The sequence below is a fragment of the Embiotoca jacksoni genome, unplaced genomic scaffold (assembly GCF_022577435.1).
Source record: "Embiotoca jacksoni isolate LCO1_2020_lvr unplaced genomic scaffold, fEmbJac1.0.p SCAF_22, whole genome shotgun sequence".
Taxonomy (NCBI): Eukaryota; Metazoa; Chordata; class Actinopteri; family Embiotocidae; genus Embiotoca; species Embiotoca jacksoni.
The window spans coordinates 2306243-2328317 of record NW_027185363.1 but is presented as its reverse complement, the minus strand read 5'-3'; the positions used below and the strand labels follow the sequence as shown (position 1 = coordinate 2328317).

General features: G+C 40.9%; 2 protein-coding genes across 2 annotated transcripts in view; one reads left to right on the top strand and one right to left on the bottom strand.

Annotated features, from left to right (window-relative positions):
* The window catches only part of ece2a (endothelin converting enzyme 2a), an 84362-nt gene extending 71745 nt beyond the window's left edge, over window positions 1-12617 (top strand). The window contains exon 4 of the mRNA XM_069157217.1: window positions 10127-12617. Within this exon, the coding sequence (XP_069013318.1) occupies window positions 10127-10417 (291 nt within the window). The 3' untranslated portion in view covers window positions 10418-12617. The remainder of the gene's footprint in view (window positions 1-10126) is intronic.
* Window positions 12618-17972: 5355 nt separating this feature from the next.
* camk2n1a (calcium/calmodulin-dependent protein kinase II inhibitor 1a) lies at window positions 17973-21058 on the bottom strand. The gene is made up of 2 exons (XM_069157216.1): window positions 20545-21058; window positions 17973-19856 (listed from the first exon to the last, which is right to left on the bottom strand). The coding sequence occupies exons 1-2, from the start codon at window positions 20711-20713 to the stop codon at window positions 19786-19788; spliced, it is 240 nt and encodes a 79-aa protein (XP_069013317.1). The 5' UTR covers window positions 20714-21058; the 3' UTR covers window positions 17973-19785.
* Window positions 21059-22075: the final 1017 nt, after the last annotated feature.

The following is a 22075-nucleotide window of genomic DNA, read 5'->3' as shown; positions in this document are numbered from 1 at the left end:
TTTGACGTGGATAGATTTTCAGAAAAAAAGTATAAAAATCGATGCATGCATATACCCACAATACAACAAAACTCTTAACTATGCAGTAGGATATTAAGCTGCTAGCCTCCCACTGAGATGAGGAGCTAGCTATAGAGATATCACTTCTCTCTCGCTCTACAGACTTTTTTTTATGATCAGTATTGTAGACTACAGGCCTGATGAGGCTGACTAAAAAGACCCTCTGAACCCACAAAAGGATTTAGGAGCATTTTGGGCTGCTATGGTTCGACATTATAAAACACGGTATAGAAGTAAATCCATAAATCCATCTTTTTCTTTTGATGTTGTGAGGCGTCCTGGATGCTAGGTCATCATAGACAATGTGATGTACACAGAACGATGCGCTCATTTTCACTTTTGACCCCCCACATTCATCTGGTCACCACATTATGGGGCTGATTCATCAGGTGCTTTGGCACCTTTAACACAATCAGTCTTAAAGTCCATCTCATCACATTGGATAAATACATAAAAACTATTTTTTGTTTATCAAAAATACACATTTAGGATTTCTTCCAAGAAAAAAAAATCCCATCCTTCCTCTGCTTGTCTGCAGTTCAAGCTCAATAATATGGAAAGGCCCAATCTCTCAGTTGACAGCGATTGGTTCTTTATGTTCATAATGTATGAAACCCTGGCTGTCTGAATCTGTGTTTTTGAGACTGTCAGTGCTATACTGCAGTTACACGACAGAAATGCTCAGCCGTGACATTGACTGCTTATTTTGCTCGTTATGTCCTCTAGCATTTAAAAAACACCACATTGACGTGTTATCAAGGTTAAAAACTTGACCTTCACTGAAGGGGTTCTTTAAATATGGTTCTATTTCAGCTATGATGACTTTTTGCAACTTTTTGGAGCTGGTTAAATAAGGGTTGAAAAAAAAAAGAAAGAGACTGAGTAGAATTCTGAAATATTGTTACAACCTCAAGGTGATAGTACAAATTTTATAAACCCAAGCCTGATCCCCGCCATAAGGTTTTCTATTTTCACAATGTAAAATAACATTTTGCTCACAGATTTCTCGACATCCATATAGAGTACACTGAGTGGGACTCTCAGACCTACCTACCTACCTACCTACCTCAGGTTTACTTACTTTTAACAAGGTGAAACACAAACAGAGGAACAGTTATCAGAGAAGCAGACATTTGTTCATATTTTCCTCCTTCCAGCTTATTTTTTTCTGATAAAATTCATGTCAATGAGGTCAGTACATTCTTCAAAAAAAAAAATCTGTGGAAGGAAAAAACGACATAACATACATAACAAATACATTATTTATTTAATTTTACTCCAAATATTTTAAAATCATGAACTAAGGGAATGAAAATGTAAACAACTATCACCAACTATCATTATTATGGTTGTTAATGCACCAGAATTAGATTTTTTTTTTTTTTTTTTTTTTTTTTTTTTTAACCTGCAACCTCAGAAGCCACAGATTTACCTTTTCAATCTCAGGTGAACCCAGAGGTCTTGCAGAGTGAAATCGTCATAGTGGTGACCACCAGCTGACCTGTCCTCAGCTGACCTGTCCTCATCTGACCACCAGAGACAATCAGTTATCTCATGCACAGCACCTTTAGGCCAACCTGAGCATAGAGAGGAGAAAGTGGAGATAACAGAGGATGAACTGTAATATTGCGGTCCAGTGAGGATAGAAAGTCAAAGAAGTGAATAGGAGACATTGAGGATGCCAACCTGGAGAAAGAAAGACTACTGAGTAGATGAAATGTCATTCTCCTTGGATTGACATCTTATCTTCACTCTGGTGAATGTGGAAAGATCAGGCAGGGACTTGGACTGACATATACTAAGTTAACATTTCAAAGGTTTTGACAAGTTCATCTGTTTCTCCCAATACATAGAATGTTCGGGTCAAGTCTACTAAATCTATTGTTGTGGTGATTACAAAAAAGGTTGACTGCCAATATACTAAATAACAATATATTCTGTATATATTCTGTTTCTTTTATAAAGGAAATAATCCTTCAATAGGTCTTAAGATTTGTGTTTGTTTTTGTTTGGCTGTATTTAAAACAAGTTACAAGATCAGTTTGGTTTGTCAGTAAATTTCATCAGATTGACATGCTAGCAGTGAGCTGTATTACACACACACCAGTGCTTTTAGCTAAATGCTAATGCTAGCATATAAATATTTACCATCCTCAATATTTTAGTTGAGTGTTTTAGCAATCCAGAATTCACTGCTTAGCACTTAAACAAATTCGATTCCTGATGGGAATGTCATTTGTTTTTGAGGAATTTGGTCACAAACCAAATTTTTGGCGAACTGAAAGTTTGACCCATTGAGGAAGGGTTATGGAGTAGGATTCCCCCTCTAGGAAACACAAATGTCGTTACAAAGTTTAATTCCAATCCGTCTCGTCATTGTTTGTGGTATTACACAGGATAAGTGGAAACTTAGACCTGCTGGTGGTGCTAGAACAAAAGTCAATTATGTTACAGGGATGTTCGTTCCAGATAATTAGTATAGCTGGAAAGCTGTGTGAATAAGGGGAACAGCCCGTTGTTGACAAAGTTTAGGTTTAAACTCTTGTATTAAACAAAGCTGCTGAAACACTGAAGACAACTTTCACCTCAAATTACACTCACGTGTAGTTGACTTGTCCTACTGAACTCCATGGGGAGAGAAATATATAATATAATTAAAACTGCAAGCAGTGGTATACGGGCCCTCGCACGCTGCGCGTCGGCTCCCTGAAGCTGGCTCCCTGACGTGCACCACGCGAGGGGCCACATTTCCTTGCTTAAAGTTGCCATTTTTGTCTCATTTCCTGTCCCCAGCAGGGGGCGCTACGACTCTGAGCGAATATTACCATACAGGTGTCTTCAGGGCGGGACTGTTATCATACCTGTGATGTTTGGAGAAGGTCGGGCCAGGTACATAAGATTTAAAGCAACTTGTAGTTTCATGGGGAGACCCTCAAAATGGCCGCCACGTGACGGGCGCACGCATCGACGAAAACAAATTCTTTCGATGACTTTTCATCCCAAACATGTTAGAGGTGAACTGACTCAATTTCAAGTCGGCTAGACAAAATCCCTAGGAGGAGTTCATTAAAGTACAAATTATGAAAAAAAAAAAAGTCATATTATAGCAAAAAGCACTTTTTGGATGACATGCTATAGTATGACTTTTGGGTCACTTTTTGGCCGACGTAAACTTTTAATTCCAAACATGTTAAGAGTGCACAGACTAAATTTCAAGTGGGTCTGACACAATTTGTAGGAGGAGTTCGTTAAAGTACAACATGTGTGACTCGCCAAAATGGCGACTAAATTCAAAATGGCGGACTTCCTGTTGAGTTGACGTAATGGTGCAATGTAACTTTTTTGTACGTCTAGGTGTGATACACGTGTCCACCGGATTTCGGGCATGTACGTAAATGTAGCCGCCGGGGCATCTGTGTAGGGGGCGCTAGCGAGCCATCTGGCCACGCCCACTCGCGACTCCCCTAGAATACGAAATCTTTCGCCGGGAGAGACGCGTGTACCGACTTTCATGAGTTTTTGAATATGATAAATCTGCCAAAAATGCAGTTCTTTGCGGAGAGAAATAAGGAACGAGAATAATAAGTTTACGAATAACAATAGCGCTTTCGCACCTTCGGTGCTCGGGCCCTAATTAATGTTAAAGTGTCATTGGGATTACCAGGGAATTCTCATGGGAAACTTAACTGGGCATCTCATATTTCCTCCTTGTTGCAGTACATTCAAGTCATGTCAGGCCACCACACTGAATAATTCAGAGCCGGCCATGGTGTGTGTGTGTGTGTGTGTGTGTGTGTGTGTGTGTGTGTGTGTGTGTGTGTGTGTGCGTGTGCGTGCTAACAGTGGTTTCCCCTGTCCTGTTGGAGGAACCTTCCGGACCACTTGGGATCAGCTTGCAGAAATCTGACAGAATGGATGGATTGAAAACAGAAATAGGGTTTTGATGGGCTGTTTTGCTACTCCAGTGTTTTGGTGTAACAACCAATGAGCCTTCATCCACCTGTTGATTTCAGCGAGCAACTGTGTGTGTGTGTGTGTGTGTGTGTGTGTGTGTGTGTGTGCGTGCGTGCGTGCGTGCGTGCATGCGTGTGTGCGCGCGCGTGTGCGTGTGTGTGTTATTACATTTCTGCTTATCCGGAAAAATGACCTCTTACCTGTGATTTACAGCCTCAGAGCTGTTATAGTGGTGCTCGCGCTAATACGCATGCAGAATGTGTGTGACTCATCTCACAGTGCATCATCCTCCGCCTCGTAAGGAGTTTGTGTACATGTGTTCCCATGCCGAGTGTGAGAATCTGGGTCAGTAATGTGTCCCGCAAACACAAAGCGTGATCGGGTAAATGTGATTTTTGACGACGTATAACTTGTTGTAAAATGGTCTGAAACATCACAGAATGCATCGCCGTCATCGCTGTCACACGGCCAGTCTCAGAGTGGTTGCAGTTAAACGTGTTTGTTATGGTTGAGTGTCATCTTGGGTTGCAGTGACATCAGTCCTCCAGTCACCTGTGACATAAGGCTCTGGAGTTACACTCAGAGGTGCGGAGAGTGCACGCACATCTCGTTTTCATGAATAATGGCTGAAGTGGTGAAGTCAGGATGATGCACTTTGTTAAATCCGACTGCGGTTTACTCATTCAGTGAAACCTCTGGAGGGCTCCAGGCATACTGTACTCTGGTTTTTAAATTAAAGTTATCTGACAAGGGACCTGGTCTTCTAAGGAAACTGCCACGATGTACTGGATTATTCTGGGAACTGTATGTTTATAGTTTATGCATTATCAAACATTTTAGAGATTGACCCTGAAATAAAACATTGTTGATGTGGACAAAAAAAAAACGTTTCACCTGTTATGGTAAAAAATTATTAACATTTTGAACCTCTTTGATGTCAATATTTTTTTTATTTTTATAGCCTGCACGTTCGCTTCTGTTCATAACTGTTTTAAGCAAAAATAAACTGTAATACACACGCTGTGCTTAACCTGCACGGTAACAAAAATAGTTATTGATTCGTTCGCATACACAGTTGAGTATCTCACACCTCAAGATCCCAAATGTTTCTCCATGCCAGAACTCATTAATTGCTGCTTTAAAAACAAAAAACGGTGATATTTTGAGAAAGATTACGATTCTTTGCTGTCTTACCCACAGTTGGAGAGGAGGGTTGACATCAAATTCATCTCTTTGCATCAGACAGGGTGGCCTGGCAGCTGTTCAGGCTAGTTAAACAATGGAGGCAGTTAGCTTAGCTTTCGTCAGAAGTAAAACAACTTTTAACAACTCCATTTTATTCAGATCTCTTTTATATCTAACACTTGCTGGATTCAGAAAGGTGGCAGTGTGTTTCATTGAGCTGCTGGATTAATTCCTTTTCACACAGTGCAATGGTCAGAGGTTATAAATTTGAACAAAACACAGATTGATCTAGCTCAGGGGCCTTCAACGTTTTTCAGGCCAGGGACCCCCCCAAACTGATAGAGAGATGGAGCAGGGACCCCCTACTATATATATTGTATAAAATTGTGTTTTATATTAAACTGGAGGAGTGCAGGAGGCTTGGAGGGGACAGGTCCAGGCTAGTCTCGCGCTGTGAGTAAACCAGTGTCCAGCTTGAGAGAGCTCCTGTGTGTCACTGAATGTGTGCATTTCTGACTGAAAGATCACATCTTTATGTTGGATTCATGTTAATGTGTATTCAAAGACATTTAAATTTGTGGAGAAAAAAAAAATATAAGAAATTGTCTAATCAACTAAAAATTCCGCAACCCCGTGGAGTACCTCCGCGGTACCCATAGGGGTTATAACCTTCGTGTGTGAGTATTTTAAGTTACCTTGCTAAAAACAATTTTTGTGACCCACCGGTACGTGCAAATTGGCAATTTGACAATTTGAGCAGAGTGTACGGAGACACTTGAAATGCTTCAGAAAGCTTATGGCAATGATGCAATGAGCTGGGCGAGGTGTTTGCACGAGCATCCGCGTTTCAGAGGGGCGGAGCGCCGCTATCCAAGATAGAAGGTTTGTCTTGGTCAGGAGCGCTTGCAGATTGGTTTTCTGTGACCCTCACAGGGTTTTGTACCGTGAATTCTTCTGTCAATGCTAAGTTCTACTGTGACATTCAGAGGCGGACATTTGTCACAAAAAACCTGTAACTGTGTCACGATGGCACTTTGGTTCTTCAACATGACAATACGCCTGCACCAAGCACGATCGTAGCTCCCCACCGCTTCTACTTACCAGATTTAGCTCCCAGCAACTTCTTTCTGTTCCTCAAAATAAAGTTCAAGCTAAAGGGTCGCCATTTTGACATTGTGGAGGAGATCAGCGTGACTTGCGGGTGGTGCTTGACGTGCTTCAAGAAAGGGGCTTCCAGGAAGCAATCCATGCGAGGCAGGAGTGCTGGAACCCGCACGAGGAGATTATTATGAGGAAGACTGCCAGACTTAAATCTGGCATGGTTTTGGGATTTTATAGGCAAAGTCTCAGAACTTTATCGCACCTCATAACAATGTTTGAGTTGGAGGGCATGTTTTGTTTTTTTATTTGGATGGGTACGAGCGATTTGCCTCTGCTGTCGGTCTTTGAGCAAAGCTGGACTCAAGACATCCTGGACATGTCTTTGTACTGGACACAAAGTCTTACACATTTTGGAAAACTTGCATTCTGGCTGTGTCAGATGTGACGTGTTTCTTCAAAATTGCAGATTTGCGTATTTATGCGTTCATCACATAGTGACAACAACAACTAATGTTTTACCTTAAAGAGGATGAATATTGTTCATTATAATACTGTTTATAATATATTATTTGGTTGAGGAGCAGGTGAAATCTGGACCACCTTGTAAAGTAAAAGCAGGATCCTGAAAAAACATTAAATCCACTCCATTTTGTGTGAGAGCCATAGCTTCAGTTTTAAATACTTTTGCCGTCTCCTCCATGTTTTTGTCAGGCCCTCCCTCATCTGGATCACCCTTCAGTTTCCTGTTTCATTGTATGACTTATTTTATCCCATATCCAACAACCCCTCCACCCTTCCTCTCGCTTTTCTTCCGTGTCACTGTGGAGAGTGAATAATTCATGTTCGGGCTGCTTGCTGGTGGAGATGAATCATGTGAGAAGAGCAGGATACACGTGCTCATCTTCTCTCCAAAGACCCCGACAGTGCAGGGGGGAAGCTGCGTTACTCCACCACAGCTCACCGTACAGGCCACTACCACTCTGTCCTGGCTGCATGACTTTACCATCCCAGCTTTCATGACAGTCAGACGTGACCTCAACATCAGCTCCTCTGCCTTCAGAGCCCAGGCGTGAAGACACCCAGAGAGACCGTTTAGTCGCCTCTAGCTGCACATCTGTTGACAGTGGATGATTTAGTCTGTATTATGTTCAGTGGATGTCCGTTTGGTGACGATTGCTTGGAAACATTTCAAATTTGACAGAGAACTCCTCGTGTTACGGCAACTGCACTACCTGTTTCCAGAGCTTTCAGGCGTATCTCAAGGTTTTCATTAGCAGATGGAGTTTGCTCACTTACTCAGTTCTCATAATATGGCGTTTTGTTAAAGGTTTTTTTGAAGTTGTTTTAATTTAATTGCATATTTAACATTTTAAATTGTATTAAATGTTCCAAATGAGAACCAGCAAGTCAAGTCCAAGTCTTAATGTTGTAACGTTGCCAAAGTAAGTAGGTGCAAGTCATACTAATGTACTAATGTAAGACAGGTAGATCGGGGGTGGTGGGTGTGAGTATTGAGGGGAGTAGTCCTGGGATGCCAGGGCTGCTGTTGAGGCTTCCCGAGGTGTCGTGGGCCGAACTCAATGAAACACCGGTGAAGGGAGGTGCCCACTTGATAACCCCAGTGAGATACTGCACACTCATCTTTATTCTAGGTGGTTTCTGACTTTGGTGTATGAAGATGGCGTGCATAGTGGGAGGATAGAAGCCTGTTAATCAGTGAGACATTTGGCTGATAGTAATACTGAGTCAGCTGACTCTTGCGGTGTTAAACTGGCACTTTGTGTATACTGCAAAACTAAAAACATCAACAATAACTTAATCAGTTTTGCTGCTAATGTTCAGAGAAAGCCAATGGTAGAAATCTAAAAGACAACATTAAATCTTGGACTGGTTACTGCGTTGGCTGTGCAGAGGGCTAATTTATTTTATATTTCCAAAGGTAACTACTAGATGCTGACGCAGCCACTGGAGTTGATTACAGTCAATGCTTATTATTCCACCAAATGTGCCACGACGAGTGTCAGCAATGTGCTAGACACAGCTCGGCACTCCACTACGGTAAAAATATGCGATTTTTGATTGAAGCTGGTTTCAAACCGTATCAAGCTGGACAGAGCAGAAATATCTGTGAACTTTTTGATCGACCCTCTTATACATAAGTTGACCCCGTTGTCACCGTTTTATTATTGAAATACTGAAACTTCTCTGCTCCCTGTTCAGTGTTCTGAAGTGTTCTGTCCCATCACTCCCACATGCTTCTGTTTCTGGAGAAAAGTCCCCGCAAAGGTCTAACTAACTGTGTGTGTGTGTGTGTGTGTGTGTGTGTGTGTGTGTGTGTGTGTGTGTGTGTGTGTGTGTGTGTGTGTGTGTGTGTGTGTGTGTGCGCACGTGTGTGTTGTGTCCTGATGAACACGTGTATTTCACATGCAGGATAAACACAGTGGAATGGTTTGAGAACCAGGACAACAATTATTCATATGAAGGGACCCTCACAGTTTTTGTGCTGTCACGCTTTTGTCAGACTGCATGGGAGCAGGCACTCTGCTCTGACTTACAGTGATTTAATGTGTCTAGCTGTTTGGAGATATGACCATTTCAGATAATTTTGTATTTGATAGATGTGGTCGCTGTGACATATAGGTGGAGTTTAATCTGAAGGTCTATAACAAAGAATAGGTAGTAACAGAGATTTTATTTTACTCAGTTTTGGATTTGATTTAGAAGATTGCTTCTCCCACAATGTTACCTTACAAACTATGATTTACCACTTCTCAGGGTTTTTTGTTTTTTTCAAAGCTCCAGCTATCTGTATCAATAACATTGTACTGCTTCAACAGACAGGGCAAAATGAATGTGCAACCAGTTGGTTATACACTTTTTAAACAAACCCACAGTTTGTCTGAACCTGGAATCACATTTTGTGAAAGAAACATGAAAATGCCTCAGCAAACCTACACAAAGAAGGGTGTTATGGATAACTGAAGGTTGCATAGGAGTACAGAGGAGATGATCCGAGACTTGCTCATCAATCACCCTGTGGCCTATTCAACTCCTGTCTGGAGGTGAAAACAAAAACATAAACATAATATAGAAGAAACATATGAACACATACAACCAACTCCTTTTGCAGTCAGTAGAAGCCTGATTCCAGCTTGAATCTTCACAGCCAAAGAAATTTGTTTTCAAACTTTATAATCATCTGATTCTTCATGCTTCTTGGACCATTTAACCTATTTTAATCAATGTTGCCACAGTCTGAGATTTCAACAATTAACTTGCGTAATACAATGTTCTCATAATAACCAGCAGAACTAACTGCCAGAGCTACAAACAAAATACTCAAGTTATAACAAAGTTGTTTTTCGTTAAAACCTGCAAGCATTTGTCTATGGTGAAGTGCATTTTAAATTCACAGAAATGTTTCATTGGAATTCATATTAAGGTATGCCTAAAGGTTTTGGTGCACTGATGTTCTAAAGGTTAATACCACATAACTCAAATGCCCACTTTAGATTCTGGCCTGGGACCGTAGTAGCATGTCAAACCCCCTTTCTCCCCTTGGCTTTTGTTTGTCTACAATGTTGACCCTCAAAGAATAAATTAAGTCCCAAAAAGTAATCTTAAAAAATAGCCAGAGATAATTGCCAGTTCTTTAAATCGACGGATCTACCATATGCATTATCTGTGTTGAAACAGGACGCACAACATTCTCAAATAATTCAACAATTGGCTGTTCACTTTGCAAATAAAATTGCTGGTCATGATAGTGGTGTGTGTTAGTGATGATGTCTCCTAATAACCTGCTTCTTTTTTGTCCTTCTTGTAGATCAGTCGCTGCTTGAAGCCCGGAGGACGGTTTGTCTCTGTCAGCTTCGCCCAGCCCTTCTTCAGGAAACGCCTGTATGCTCGCGCTGAGTACGACTGGTCAATCAAACATCACAGCTACGGAGATGGCTTTGAGTATTTTGTGTATGTGATGACCAAAGGAGAGAAGCTTAGCCCAGAAGATGCAGCTCTAGAGAAAAAAGTACTTCAGGACACCAAACATCCTCCAACTGGAATCGCCACAACACAAAATGAAGATCAGGAAGACTTTCTGTCTAATATCGACTTGTAAGATGACTGGAATATATGAAGAAATCTTAGGAGTGCTTTATCCTTAAGACGGTCTTTATATGTGAGCTCTATGCCAAGATAATGACTTGAGAAACTCAAACTTCTCCACGTTCACAGACAGAAAAATGTTAATCCAAATTTCTAGCTTACTTTTATTATATAATTATTAAGAATCATTGCTAATTATTTTAATGATGTTCCGGATAGACAGCAGATATTCAAGTGGACATCTTTTATACTGGATTTAGACTACACACGTAGGACTGAAATCCTCTTTTACATTGTGTAATTTCATGATACAAATTCACATCAGGACACATTTTCTGTCATTTTAATTGAGAATTAGATTACAATCTACATTTTTAAATAAATCGATCATTTAAATACTTTCAAGAAATCACCATATTTCACCACAGGGATGCTCAAATTGATGCACATACAATAATCTGAAGTTTTTCTTCCCAAAGGGAGGAAACAGGAGCCAGAACAACAAAGATATCATGTTTGAGAATATGGCGTGTCTAAACAAAAGTATTTTGCAATATCTTCTATCGAAAAAAGTGTCTAATAGAAACGTGTAAGTGCCAAAAAGTAATAAAACAAATGCTCCCCTAAATAACATTCTCCCTTGGATGAGAAAATAAGTGGAAAAGCTTTGAACCATGGAAATGTTCCAAATCCACGTTTCCCATGAGTGAAAAATGTCTTACATGTGACAGTCACGTGTCATGTCATCACATGAGTTTTTGCATATGTAAAATTCAGGTGTTTTTTTTCTGTAGAGGACATCACCTTAAAGTGTCTCACTGTTTTAAACTAGAGAGAAAATAATAGCGTATTAACTACCTACTATGTAGCACCGTAAATCTTTGGTCTTAATCGTGATGATTGTCTCATAATCACGAGAAAACTCATTCTTGTAATTATGATGTACCTTTGTCGTTTTTGTACACACTACGTCATAATTATGAGATAAGGAAGTCGTATTTGTAGATATGAGATGCACCCCCAAAAGGTTTTATTCGTGGACTGCATTGTATTTTCATAAAATACAGCGGGAAAAACTAATAGTAAACACTATTAGTTAACAAATCAATCACCATTCCACTTTATGTTTTTAATGTTTTTATGATTGTATCATTTATACAGTCAGTTTTATTGCGATAGCTTTGGGAAGGATTGTTCGCCAGGTTAACTGTGACTCACTGTGGTTCCTCTTCTGTCTGTGTCATAGTTTTCCGCCTGTGCAAACGATCAGCTTCTCCTCCTCTTGTTCAGTTCATAATAGAAACTTTTATCATTTATAAACCCATTTCACATCCCAGTGTAATGTAATGTTCTGTCTCAATATATTTCAGGCCAGCTCAGCGGTCTCTGGTTCTGTAGTGCAGTACCAGTCTGCCAGTGTTACGCAATTTGCAAGACAAACCGGCATGTCTAGACAAGGCACATAACAGCAGCACCAGCCTGCATGTAAAGTCAGTGCTGAAGTCAATTTGTTAGTCAGAGTCTCCCCCTCTGTTGGCGTTGTCTGCGTCTGTCCCACATCTGCTTTAGATTCCAGTCTAAAGCTGCTAATGGAGATGTTTGACGCACTGGTCGACCATGTCGAAGTGCGTGTGAGCACATAACATGTAGATCCAAGTCATAGCTCACCCTGAGTGTTATTTGTTGAGGACACATGAGATTGAGTCTCGGTCCTCTGCCCTCTGCTGCTTAAATATAGACCAGGGAGGGGAGAGAGAACCAGGCGTGCAGACGGGCAGGCAGGAAGGCTGGTGACTGGAGGGGGGACCACATTAATAACGTAGAAATCATTTATTTTTAATTCTCCACTGAGATCTAATTACCGCCTATTTTTAAGACTTGGGGGGAAAAAAAAAAAAAGGTGTGTGATTTTTCAGATGGCTCTTTCTTTCCACTACTTTCTGCTGGAGTAACATGATAGTTTGTTCAACTTGTTGAACAGGTGTTGACAAAACAATCTCGCCACAAGGTCTGATTGATTTGTAGTCGGTCCGGAGCTTTTGATCACATCGCATGGTCTTCCTGAGTTCTCCCAGTTGTAATGGGATTGACTGATTCAACATGTTTGTTAAAAACATTGTTCCCTGCTGACTTTTTAGTGCTTTATGTGACTTTTAAAATAAAATATGCACAAAATGGCTACTTTCATTTTATCATGCTGAAACGTAAGTGTTCCAGGTCCATATTCATCATTGCTTAATAATCCATGTAAAAATAAAGAAACGGATTTGTTCTTGTTTGTAGAGCTACATACAGGGTTATATAAATGATAAGGTAAAATACAACATCATTCTATTACTTTGTTCTAACTCAACTGTTTAGCTTTGCTTGCTTGCTCACTTTCTGTTTGTTGGTGGATAGGTGTGGACTAACCCATGTGTTTGACAATATCATGGGTAACTTTAGCTCGGGTTGCGCGTAATCACCAAATCCATAAAGAGCAGAGTGTTACTGAACTTCGATACCATCCAAAAACCAGCTACTACACATTGTGGAAATACGACAGAGTGCGTGTACTAGTCATTAACAGGGGCTTTTAAATGTATCCTTTAACCCACAAACTAATGTAGTTAGATTTAATAATGATGTGCTCTCTGGCAGTAAGTTTCGGTTGTAAGTCGTAAGTCATTACTCTGACATGCTAACAATTGCAGCACAACGTTTAATTATTTCCTTCTTCAAAATTTCAGTTGACATAAAATCTCACCACAGGGTTCAGTTAATAGCTTTTCTGGAGCTGTTCATTTTGTGGTAAACTGGACAAACCCCATCTGCTAAGGAATATACAGTCAAACTAGAATACCACCTCGCAGTTGTATGCCTCCACCGACCAGTCAAGCTGCAGTTTACATCCATGTTTGACTCATAATACATGTAGTGGACACTTCAAAGAAATCCTTATATAGAATCCTTATATATCTTTATATATAGTTAGAATATAGATGTTGCTGCAAGGAAGCTACAAATTCTAAAACATGTTCCATGGAAATCTTGTATACCAGACAGCACAGAAGATCTGTACAATCACTACAGTTTCAAGACTAGTGTCACCAATTCAGTATATGACTAAAAATGAAATGTGAGTTATGGCGTTGTGTTCAGAAGAATAGGACAGTCGTAAGGTCACAGTTGCCTCGACCTTTAACCACCAAAATCTTTTCAGTTCGTCCTCAAGTCCAAGTGAACAAAATCCACATAAAACACATTGGATAGTTTTCTGGCTATTATCTGGATTCCATGGTGACAAATGAGTGCAATGCCCTAAACTACCTGACCAGGAGGATCCACGTACAGTGTGGCTCCTATTAGCCCTGGCAGGGTGGAGGACAGACAGCTGCTTATGTAAGACTTAGATGGCAGTGGGTTTGATATTGACTGGGGAGGCTGTGGGGGGGAGGGGGGGGTCAACCAGCCTCTCTGCAGCACTGGGACAAAACACCATTTGATGGATTCAGCACTCTGAGGGTGGGTGGAGGTCAGGGTATGTCCCTGCTCATGGACAGTTTTCAGCTCTCCTGCTCTTTTTTTTTTTTTAACCCAAAAGGATGATGCCCTTCTATCCACTTCTTCCGCATTCAGACTTAGTTTAGTTTTACTTCTATCAATATATGAATATATTAAAACTCAGCAGTTATATTTTCAGCTCCTTTAGGCGGACTGACTGATGTGCAATGGCAGAGACCCCGACAGTGAGATTTAACTTGACAGGACTTACATTATATAACCACAGAGCAGGGCACAGGCTTCCTGCAGGAGAGGGTTGTCATCATTTTGTCGCAAACATAAAACCTGTCTTCTGTTTTCTTCAGCTGATCACCATTGTTATCCAGGTGTGTGTGTGTGTGTGTGTGTGTGTGTGTGTGTGTGTGTGTGTGTGTGTGTGTGTGTGAGTGAGTGAGTGAGACAGAGAAAATGGAGCCAGAATTTTCTCTCCTGCCGCTAATTGTCCTCCATGCTCTGTTGCCCAAGGGCAGCAACAACACTAATCTACTGCATGCTCAATGCCTCTCTCTCTCTGTTTCTCTCTGTCTCTCTTTTATTCTCTCAATCACTCTTCTTCTCACCACCACCCTGTCTTTCTCTGGAAGCATCATTTGGTCCTAAGTGTTGTGTGAGGGATCATGCAAGTCAAGAGGTCTACTGCATACTTCTCCAAACATTTCTGGGTTTAATCTGCCACATTTGTTTAAACTAAATCACGACACAGCACCGCTGCTTGTTTGCATTCAGCCGAACTGTCTGCTTACTGCACTCAGCTTCTTCTGTGATTTTTAGAGGGAAGTTTTAGTTTCATACAGCTGTTTTTATAGTTTTATACTATCATTCCTGTTGTTTGGTATTCGCCAAATTTTTGCTGAGGTCTGAGACTGCAGCAACATTATGCAAAACAAGTGAGAGAGGGCAAGAAAAGCAAGAGCTCAGACAAGCATACATGATTCAAGCAATCCCCAATGTTAGCCAGGCTTATATGTGACATGAAAGTAAAGCAAGCAGTCAGATTATTAGACAATTTGTTAGTGGTAAACATCCTCAACATGTGAGTCTCCAAAGAACCCTGACTTGTAATTTTTGTTTCTTTCTTTCCAATTACCAATTAAAGGAAAGGGTAATTTTTACATGCTCGTTTATTTATGATAGAAAACATTGTACATGTTTATTAAAAAGTTGTAGTAGAGGTTTTCGAGGCAGATTTTATTACTTCAAACAAAACCAATGTCTCCAGCGATTGTGCTAAACTTAGCTAACTGCCAGCTGCCCAAGCTTCATATTTACTGTACAGGAGTAAGAGATCCATATGAGAGACACATGTGAAATGTGTGTGTGTGTGTGTGTGTGTGTGTGTGTGTGTGTGTGTGTGTGTGTGTGTGTGTGTGTATGTGTTGCAAACTAAATCTTTTTCATCTCGATTGTTAGAGGAGTCTTTAACCTGCAGCTAATAAGCATATTTCCCAAAATGTTAAACTGCTTTCCTAAATTTTATTATCAAAGACGTGAATGAAAAGAACAGAGCTTATTGTAGGGACTCTGTTTTTAAATGATACTTATTTCTCAGGTGCAATTTCTCGTTACTTAGCACCCAACATACACAGTATTGATTCATTTGTGATATATCAGACATCCCATGAGGTGCGATGAGGTTCTGAGACTGCCCCTGTTGCACAGGAACGCAGTGCAGCACCGTGACGTGCACGGAGCAGGAGAAGCTGTAAGCCTCGAGAGTAAGTATGCCAGGTTATGTCGCTTGATCAACATCAGCATCTGATGTTACACGTGTTTTTGTGTGCATTTGCGATTTCATCATGGACTTGAGCAGAGAGCGCACATCAAATAATATGTCAAACTCGGGCGATCAGTGACAGAGACCTTGAAATGCTTCAGAAAATGTATGGCAGTGAAGCCATGAGCCGGGCGATGTGTGTTTCCGAGGGTTAGAACACCACTGTCAAAGACCGAAGAAGGCGTATCAGGTCAGGGGCAACCAGGTGGCTTTTCTGTGACAGGATTGTGCATCGTGAATTCATCCCCCAAGGTCAGATTGTCAACAGCGAGCTCTGCTGTGACATTCTGAGGCGTATGAGGGAAGACTTTCCGCGCAAATACCTGAACTAAAAACATGTGCAACTCGGGTGCTGATGTTGATCGAACGACGTAACTTGGAATACTTGCTCATAGCTTCTACCTGCTCTGTGGAGCTGGGAGAAGACACAGTATGTCAAGCCGTAGTTACTGAAGAGCTTGCAAAGGCTTTGTCCATTGTAATGAAACAACACAGATTACTTGTTTGCCTCATAAATCCATGTTTGGTCCAGTTTTCTTTAGGGAATTTAAAGATGTTAACTAAAAGATAAAGGGGAATGTTATCCTTTAAGACTATCGACTCTAAATCACTAAACATTTTGATGTAGGCTTTTGTTTTGTGTATGATTCCTGAGCATGAAATGGTTGGAACATTATGCATTTGAATACAAATCTTCAAAGGCTAATAGACGCACCATATTGCAGCACTATTGATAGTCAATTCACTGTAAAAACCACATGTACACGACACACTCATGACAAGGTGAAGAGTGTGAAGCAGAGCCGACACAATTCAATATCTGCCCAAATATGTCAGTCCGGGTCTGGACTTTCGGTGCTGACCATTACTGTGAAAACTGTGATTGCCCATGGCCTCAGACAGCCACACACACACACAACCCCCACAACAACAAAAACAACATGATCAATATCTGTTCATTCAGTGCAGTGCTGATGTTATAAGGAGAGTCAATAATCTCGCTGATGGGGAATGTGGATGGTTACACTTCAGAATAATGCCGGGTTTGGTGTTCATGTGTTGTTGTCAGAACATGTGTCTTTTTATAGATGTGCCCTGGTACTGTAGATGTTTTTTGTACAAATGAAAGCGTTATTATCAGATATCTTTCCAGGAAAATTCTAGTGTGATCACAAGGAAATTCATTTTTATTGAGTTATCAAACCTGAACAGAGGTTTGTGTCTCACAAGTGATATCAACTGACACAATTTCCTGACAGTGTTGTGGTTTACCCTTTTTTCCAACTGACAGATTTACCTAATTTCACAGATCTCCTGATGTAAATAAAACAAAAAACTGTGATTCCCAGCCTGTGATATCTCTCCCTCTACCTCTGGGGGTACTACTAAAGTTACCAGAGGGAAAGAGTGTGAATTGGCTTAGCTAATAATGAAGAAAACAACATATAGAAAAGCAACAAAATGGAGAAATGGTTCAGTTTCTGCCACTATTAATGGTTGTGATGTGAAATCAAACTTGATATGAAGAAATAAGAGACCCAAATATTACTTAAATTCAAATAGAAGACAATTAATTATTCTACTGTTTTGCCACAGATGGACCGAAGCTACAGTCTTCTGTCTTCCATCGAATGTTGTTGAGCAACAGATCTTCCCAGCTTTCAGGGGGGAACAGAGCTCAGTTTAAAGGGCTTGATGAAGCATGTTGGAAAAAAACAATGTAATAAACCACAGAACATGTGCAGCCTCTATTTCAATACCTTCGCACATAATGGTTTTACATGATACACAGGCATCAGAGTTGGAACTGAAGTGAGTGTGTACACGCCTGTGGTAGACTCTGCGCGAGAGCTACTGTACAGCCAGACTTTGACAGATGACCGTGTGGCCAATCGTGGCTCCCCAGGGGTCCGTGATATAATGTTTTCACTAGTATAGGCCTGCGCAGAGCTGTTTAACAGCTTTATCAGATGGATCACTGTTTCTTCCCCGCTCTGTAATTAAAGATCAGTATTTACTGTCACTAAGGTGATGGCTACTGATTCCAAAGGCTGCAGAGGCCTCTTGTTTTCCAACACTGCAACGAAGTGTGTTCTGTTGGTTTTAAAGATAATCTTTCATCGTTAATGTGTTGCGATGATTGGCCCTCATCCACAGCACAAGCCCACATTTATCCACCGCTATCTCATTGTTTGTTATTATTCTGATCAGCCAGAATGTCTTTGGACAAAAGCCAGCTCAAAGAATGACATTAACATTTTCTTTCACCATTTATTCATTCACCAAATACAGTGAAAATGGCATCATAATATACAATGACTCATTCTTAGAATGTCATGACATTTTTGTTGCTTTTTTGCTTCATAAAACAATGTTTCATTATTGAAAATATTAAGGTTTCATGCACAACAAACCATATCAAGTTTCTTTAAAATAATGGTACAAAATAAACAAAATTAAAAAACAAAAACTGTAATGTCCAAAATCGGTCAAATAACAACGTGTTATTTGAAGATACTCGTAAACAGTGCAATATACTCTAAAACTGCCATTTTCTAACAAATTCATCAACGAAGCTCAAGTCACAGTATACGATTTCTTAATAATAGTTTAACATTGATGTGTGCAAAAACCCCAGACACATTCAGTTAGTCTTTAAAAAACGCCCAACCTCTGATATAGAATGAGACCAGTCCACCAAAAATCGAATTTGCCTCTATGAAGCCCAGTCTCATCCTGTATATCCTCTCTGAAGTACAAATATTTTTGTTGATGAATTGTAAGACGATAGACTAGCATATAATTTAAATAACAAATATTTAGATATAAAAATACAAATATGACTCTTGTTAAAAAGAAGCGTGCCAGGGTAAGAGTGGTGGCACCTGTGTTGGCACCGGAGTGACAGTTCATGCAAAGAGATGGAGAAAAACTTTAAATTCGTAGAGGACAAAACACAAAGAATTGCAAAATCAAAATAACCAAATTATAGAGAGCATTTTTTCCCATCAATTTCATTACTATTATTTAAAACATTTACTATAATCTCTACATTTCTGCTGGCCTCTGTAGATATCTGAGCATCTGAAAATGCAAAACAAAACAAAACAAAAACAAAAAAGAGAGGAAAAACAAAAAGATATGTGCAGGTGCAAATCAGCTACATGAAGGTGCCAGCGTGCACCTTTAACCACTGATGGTTAATGCAAGAAGAAGAATGTAGCCTGTCTTTCAGTTTAATCTGAGGCCTAACGCTGTTTAAGTGCCAAAACAAATGGGGTTCTACTACAGAATATATTAACATTGCACCATCCTCGGATATATGATGCTTTTTTTTTTTATTCTTTACATACAATAGGTCTCCTCTATTTAGTAGACTGGGTTGGTCTGTTCTTAAAAAGCAGTAGCAGCAACAGGAATGCATTGGACCAGTGCTGAAAGGACAGCTCCCTTGAATGCACCCTCGCTGACCGAATCAACAAAGCAACGCCTAGAGGAGGGGGGAGGAAGAGGGGACGTCTGAGAGCTTAGCCTACCTACTGTACAACTTATTGAAATAGGGCTGGGATTTTTAGCTTCACCCTCTTGTTGCAGTATTTTGTTGCTTACAGCGCTTTTGGAAAGAAAAAAAAGAGACGGTCGTGAAGTAATGACAAGTTCATCCATCATTAAAGTCAGCAGAGGATGAGATACAGAGCAGTGTCCGCCATCTCAACATCTTGCTGCGCCGCAGTAGTTAAAGTCGGGATTCGTTTGGAGAATTGCCAGCAATCCCATGATAAATCTTGGTCTTTTCCAGAGTCTCTCTCTCTCTCTCTCTCTCTCTCTCTCTCTCTCTCTCTCTCTCTCTTTCTCTCTCTCTCTTCATCACTCTTTCTTCATCTTCCTCACATCTCTTCCTTCATCCATTTTCCCTTTTTTCCCGTTGCCTCCTTTCCATTTCATCATCCCATCCTCGCTTCGTGCCGCCGATTTTTCTCCCTGCAATCCTCGAACATGCACAGCCGACAAGTGCTTGAAATCGGTGATCAAAATTAAATGAGTCTACAAGGCATCGTTCATGTTTAAACGCCGGGTGAAGACTTGTCTGTCATCCCCTTCAGGACCTCGTCTATTCGGTCGTCCTCGATGACCACTGTAGGGAGAAAAGAGGAATAGGATGTTCACTGAGACCATAACAGCTGAGATCCACGATGAGATTTCTGTAACACCCCTATAGAACATGGTTTTCACTGCAGGTCACGATTTCATGAACTCTTATTTATCGCATATGAGGGAAGGGCATATGTCGCGCACTGGATAACCGAGATAAGTACGCACAAATGTGACTGTAGTGCGTCTGCAGGTGACTAAATAAATAAAAGCACTATTGCAAATCCCCAACATCGACGCGGGCGCACTTGGTGAAAACAAGTCATTCCCGGGAATGGCGACGAGTCAGGCTTTTATCCTTCCAGTTCAACCGTATTGTTTGACGAGAGTAACACGGGGTGTGTCTGCGTGAAGATAATTTCTCGTGCCTGAATGTAAACAGCTTGAACGCCGTCGACAGCCACTGACCCTTGTAACAGAGACGTATTATCCACATTGTGGTGCATTTTGAAAGCAGGAGTGATTGAACTTATGTCGAGTAGGCTATTCTAGAGACAATAATGTGAATTTAAGTAGACTTTATTCACACTATTGTACTAACTGTAAGTACTTTGCAGGGCTGCACTATTCGTATATTTTGCTCATTTTGCCTCGCATAAATAATTCTACACGTGTATCAATCACAATGACGTGCTTCCTAAGTATGAATCCTTTATTTAACAATCCTTTACCTCGCTTGGCTCTGCCGATCTGTCCAAGCTTTGGGGGTCTTTTCGCCTGCGACGAAGCGAAAAAGGCGCTTGTGTCCTGCAGTCCGCAGCTAAAGGACATCTGACTGACCTCGCTGTCCGCCCCGTAGCCGCTCATTTTCCCCTCGTTATATGGCAGTACCTCGGACATTGTGGCACGACGGAGAAGGATCACCAGCGTCTCAAAAGAAGTAGATAAAAGTCTTCCTCGGTGGCTGCGTGCTAAGTACAGATTCCTCTTTGTGCGAGTTGCAGTGGTTGTTGTGTTTCCTGCTGGGATCCTCTCGGTGTGGATGAATGGTGTGAGCTCCGGGTGCTGTTGTGGTCTCTGCGGTTTCTGGATGTGTTGCAGCTGCAGATAGAGTAAGTGTGTGTGAGTGAGTGTGTGTGTGTGTATGTGTGTGTGTGTGTGTGTGTGTGTGTGTCAGAGAGAGAGGCAGAGAGAAAGCTGCGTTCGCCTGTGTTGCTGGCTGATGTCTGGCGAGGGAAGTGGGAGATCCCGGGATCATAAAGGAAACCCAGGCAGAACGGTGAAGTCATCCATCCGGGTTTGCAGCGCAAAGGTGTGTGTTTGTGTGAGCGAAGGTCCTCCGAGTGGTAGAGGAGCAAGAGTGACATCAACAGGCGAGAGATGAAACTGCTCGATACTAAAGCAGCGTTGAGGCTTGAAGACGGAGGCTTTTCTTCAGGATGGTTATTGTGTGTATGATAAAATCAGTGCATATCTTAGCTTCATATTTCCTGTTGTAGCACATAATGGTCCACAATCTAACACAAGCCTCTATTATTCCTTTCTTAGAATGGGTGATAACGTGCTTTTCTGAAGCAATAGACATTTCTTTGCATAGTAAGTCAGAATTGAAACTCAAGACATTTCCTCACTGTACCGAGGTACAATTTTGAGGTACTTGTGCTTTACTTGAGTACATGTGTAAACATGTGAAACAATAATTTCATCCCATGGAAATTTATGGTTTTTTTATATATATATATATTTGGACAAGAAACATTTGATCCTCTTATACTGTCGCCTCAAAGCACGAGTGTTTTGGGGTTTGTACCTACTGGTTGGCAGAGACCTTCATCTGTGGAGTTTGCAGGTTCTCTACGTGCCTGCATGGATGTTGTCTTAGAGTATTCTGGCTTCCTCCCACAGTCCACAGACATGCCTGTCTAAATTGATTGGTGATTCTAAATTGGTCAAAGGTGAGAATGCAAGCATAAATGTTGGTTTATCTTTCTGAGATGGCCCTGCGATGGACTACTGACCTGTCCATAGTGCACCCTACCTTTTACTCAATGTCAGATTGAAAAGACTCCAACCTCCCGTGACCCTAAAGAGGTTATATGGATGGAAGTCTGATGTGGCCTAATGCCTACAGATTAAGGACATATACTTGAGCAACATCACAAGGAAAATTTGTTTTTTTCAATCATTTATTCACTAAGCTATCAACAGATGTAATATTCTTCTGTGGAACACCCCTGGTATCAGAAGTTAGTATGACCCCCA

Bases quoted from the DNA above. Each gene is read 5' to 3' on its own strand.
- camk2n1a (XM_069157216.1), bottom strand. From the start codon at position 20,713: ATGTCCGAGGTACTGCCATATAACGAGGGGAAAATGAGCGGCTACGGG. The intron at 19,857-20,544 runs GTAAAGGATTGT...TTCTCCCTACAG, and splicing joins GATCGGCAGAGCCAAGCGAG to TGGTCATCGAGGACGACCGA.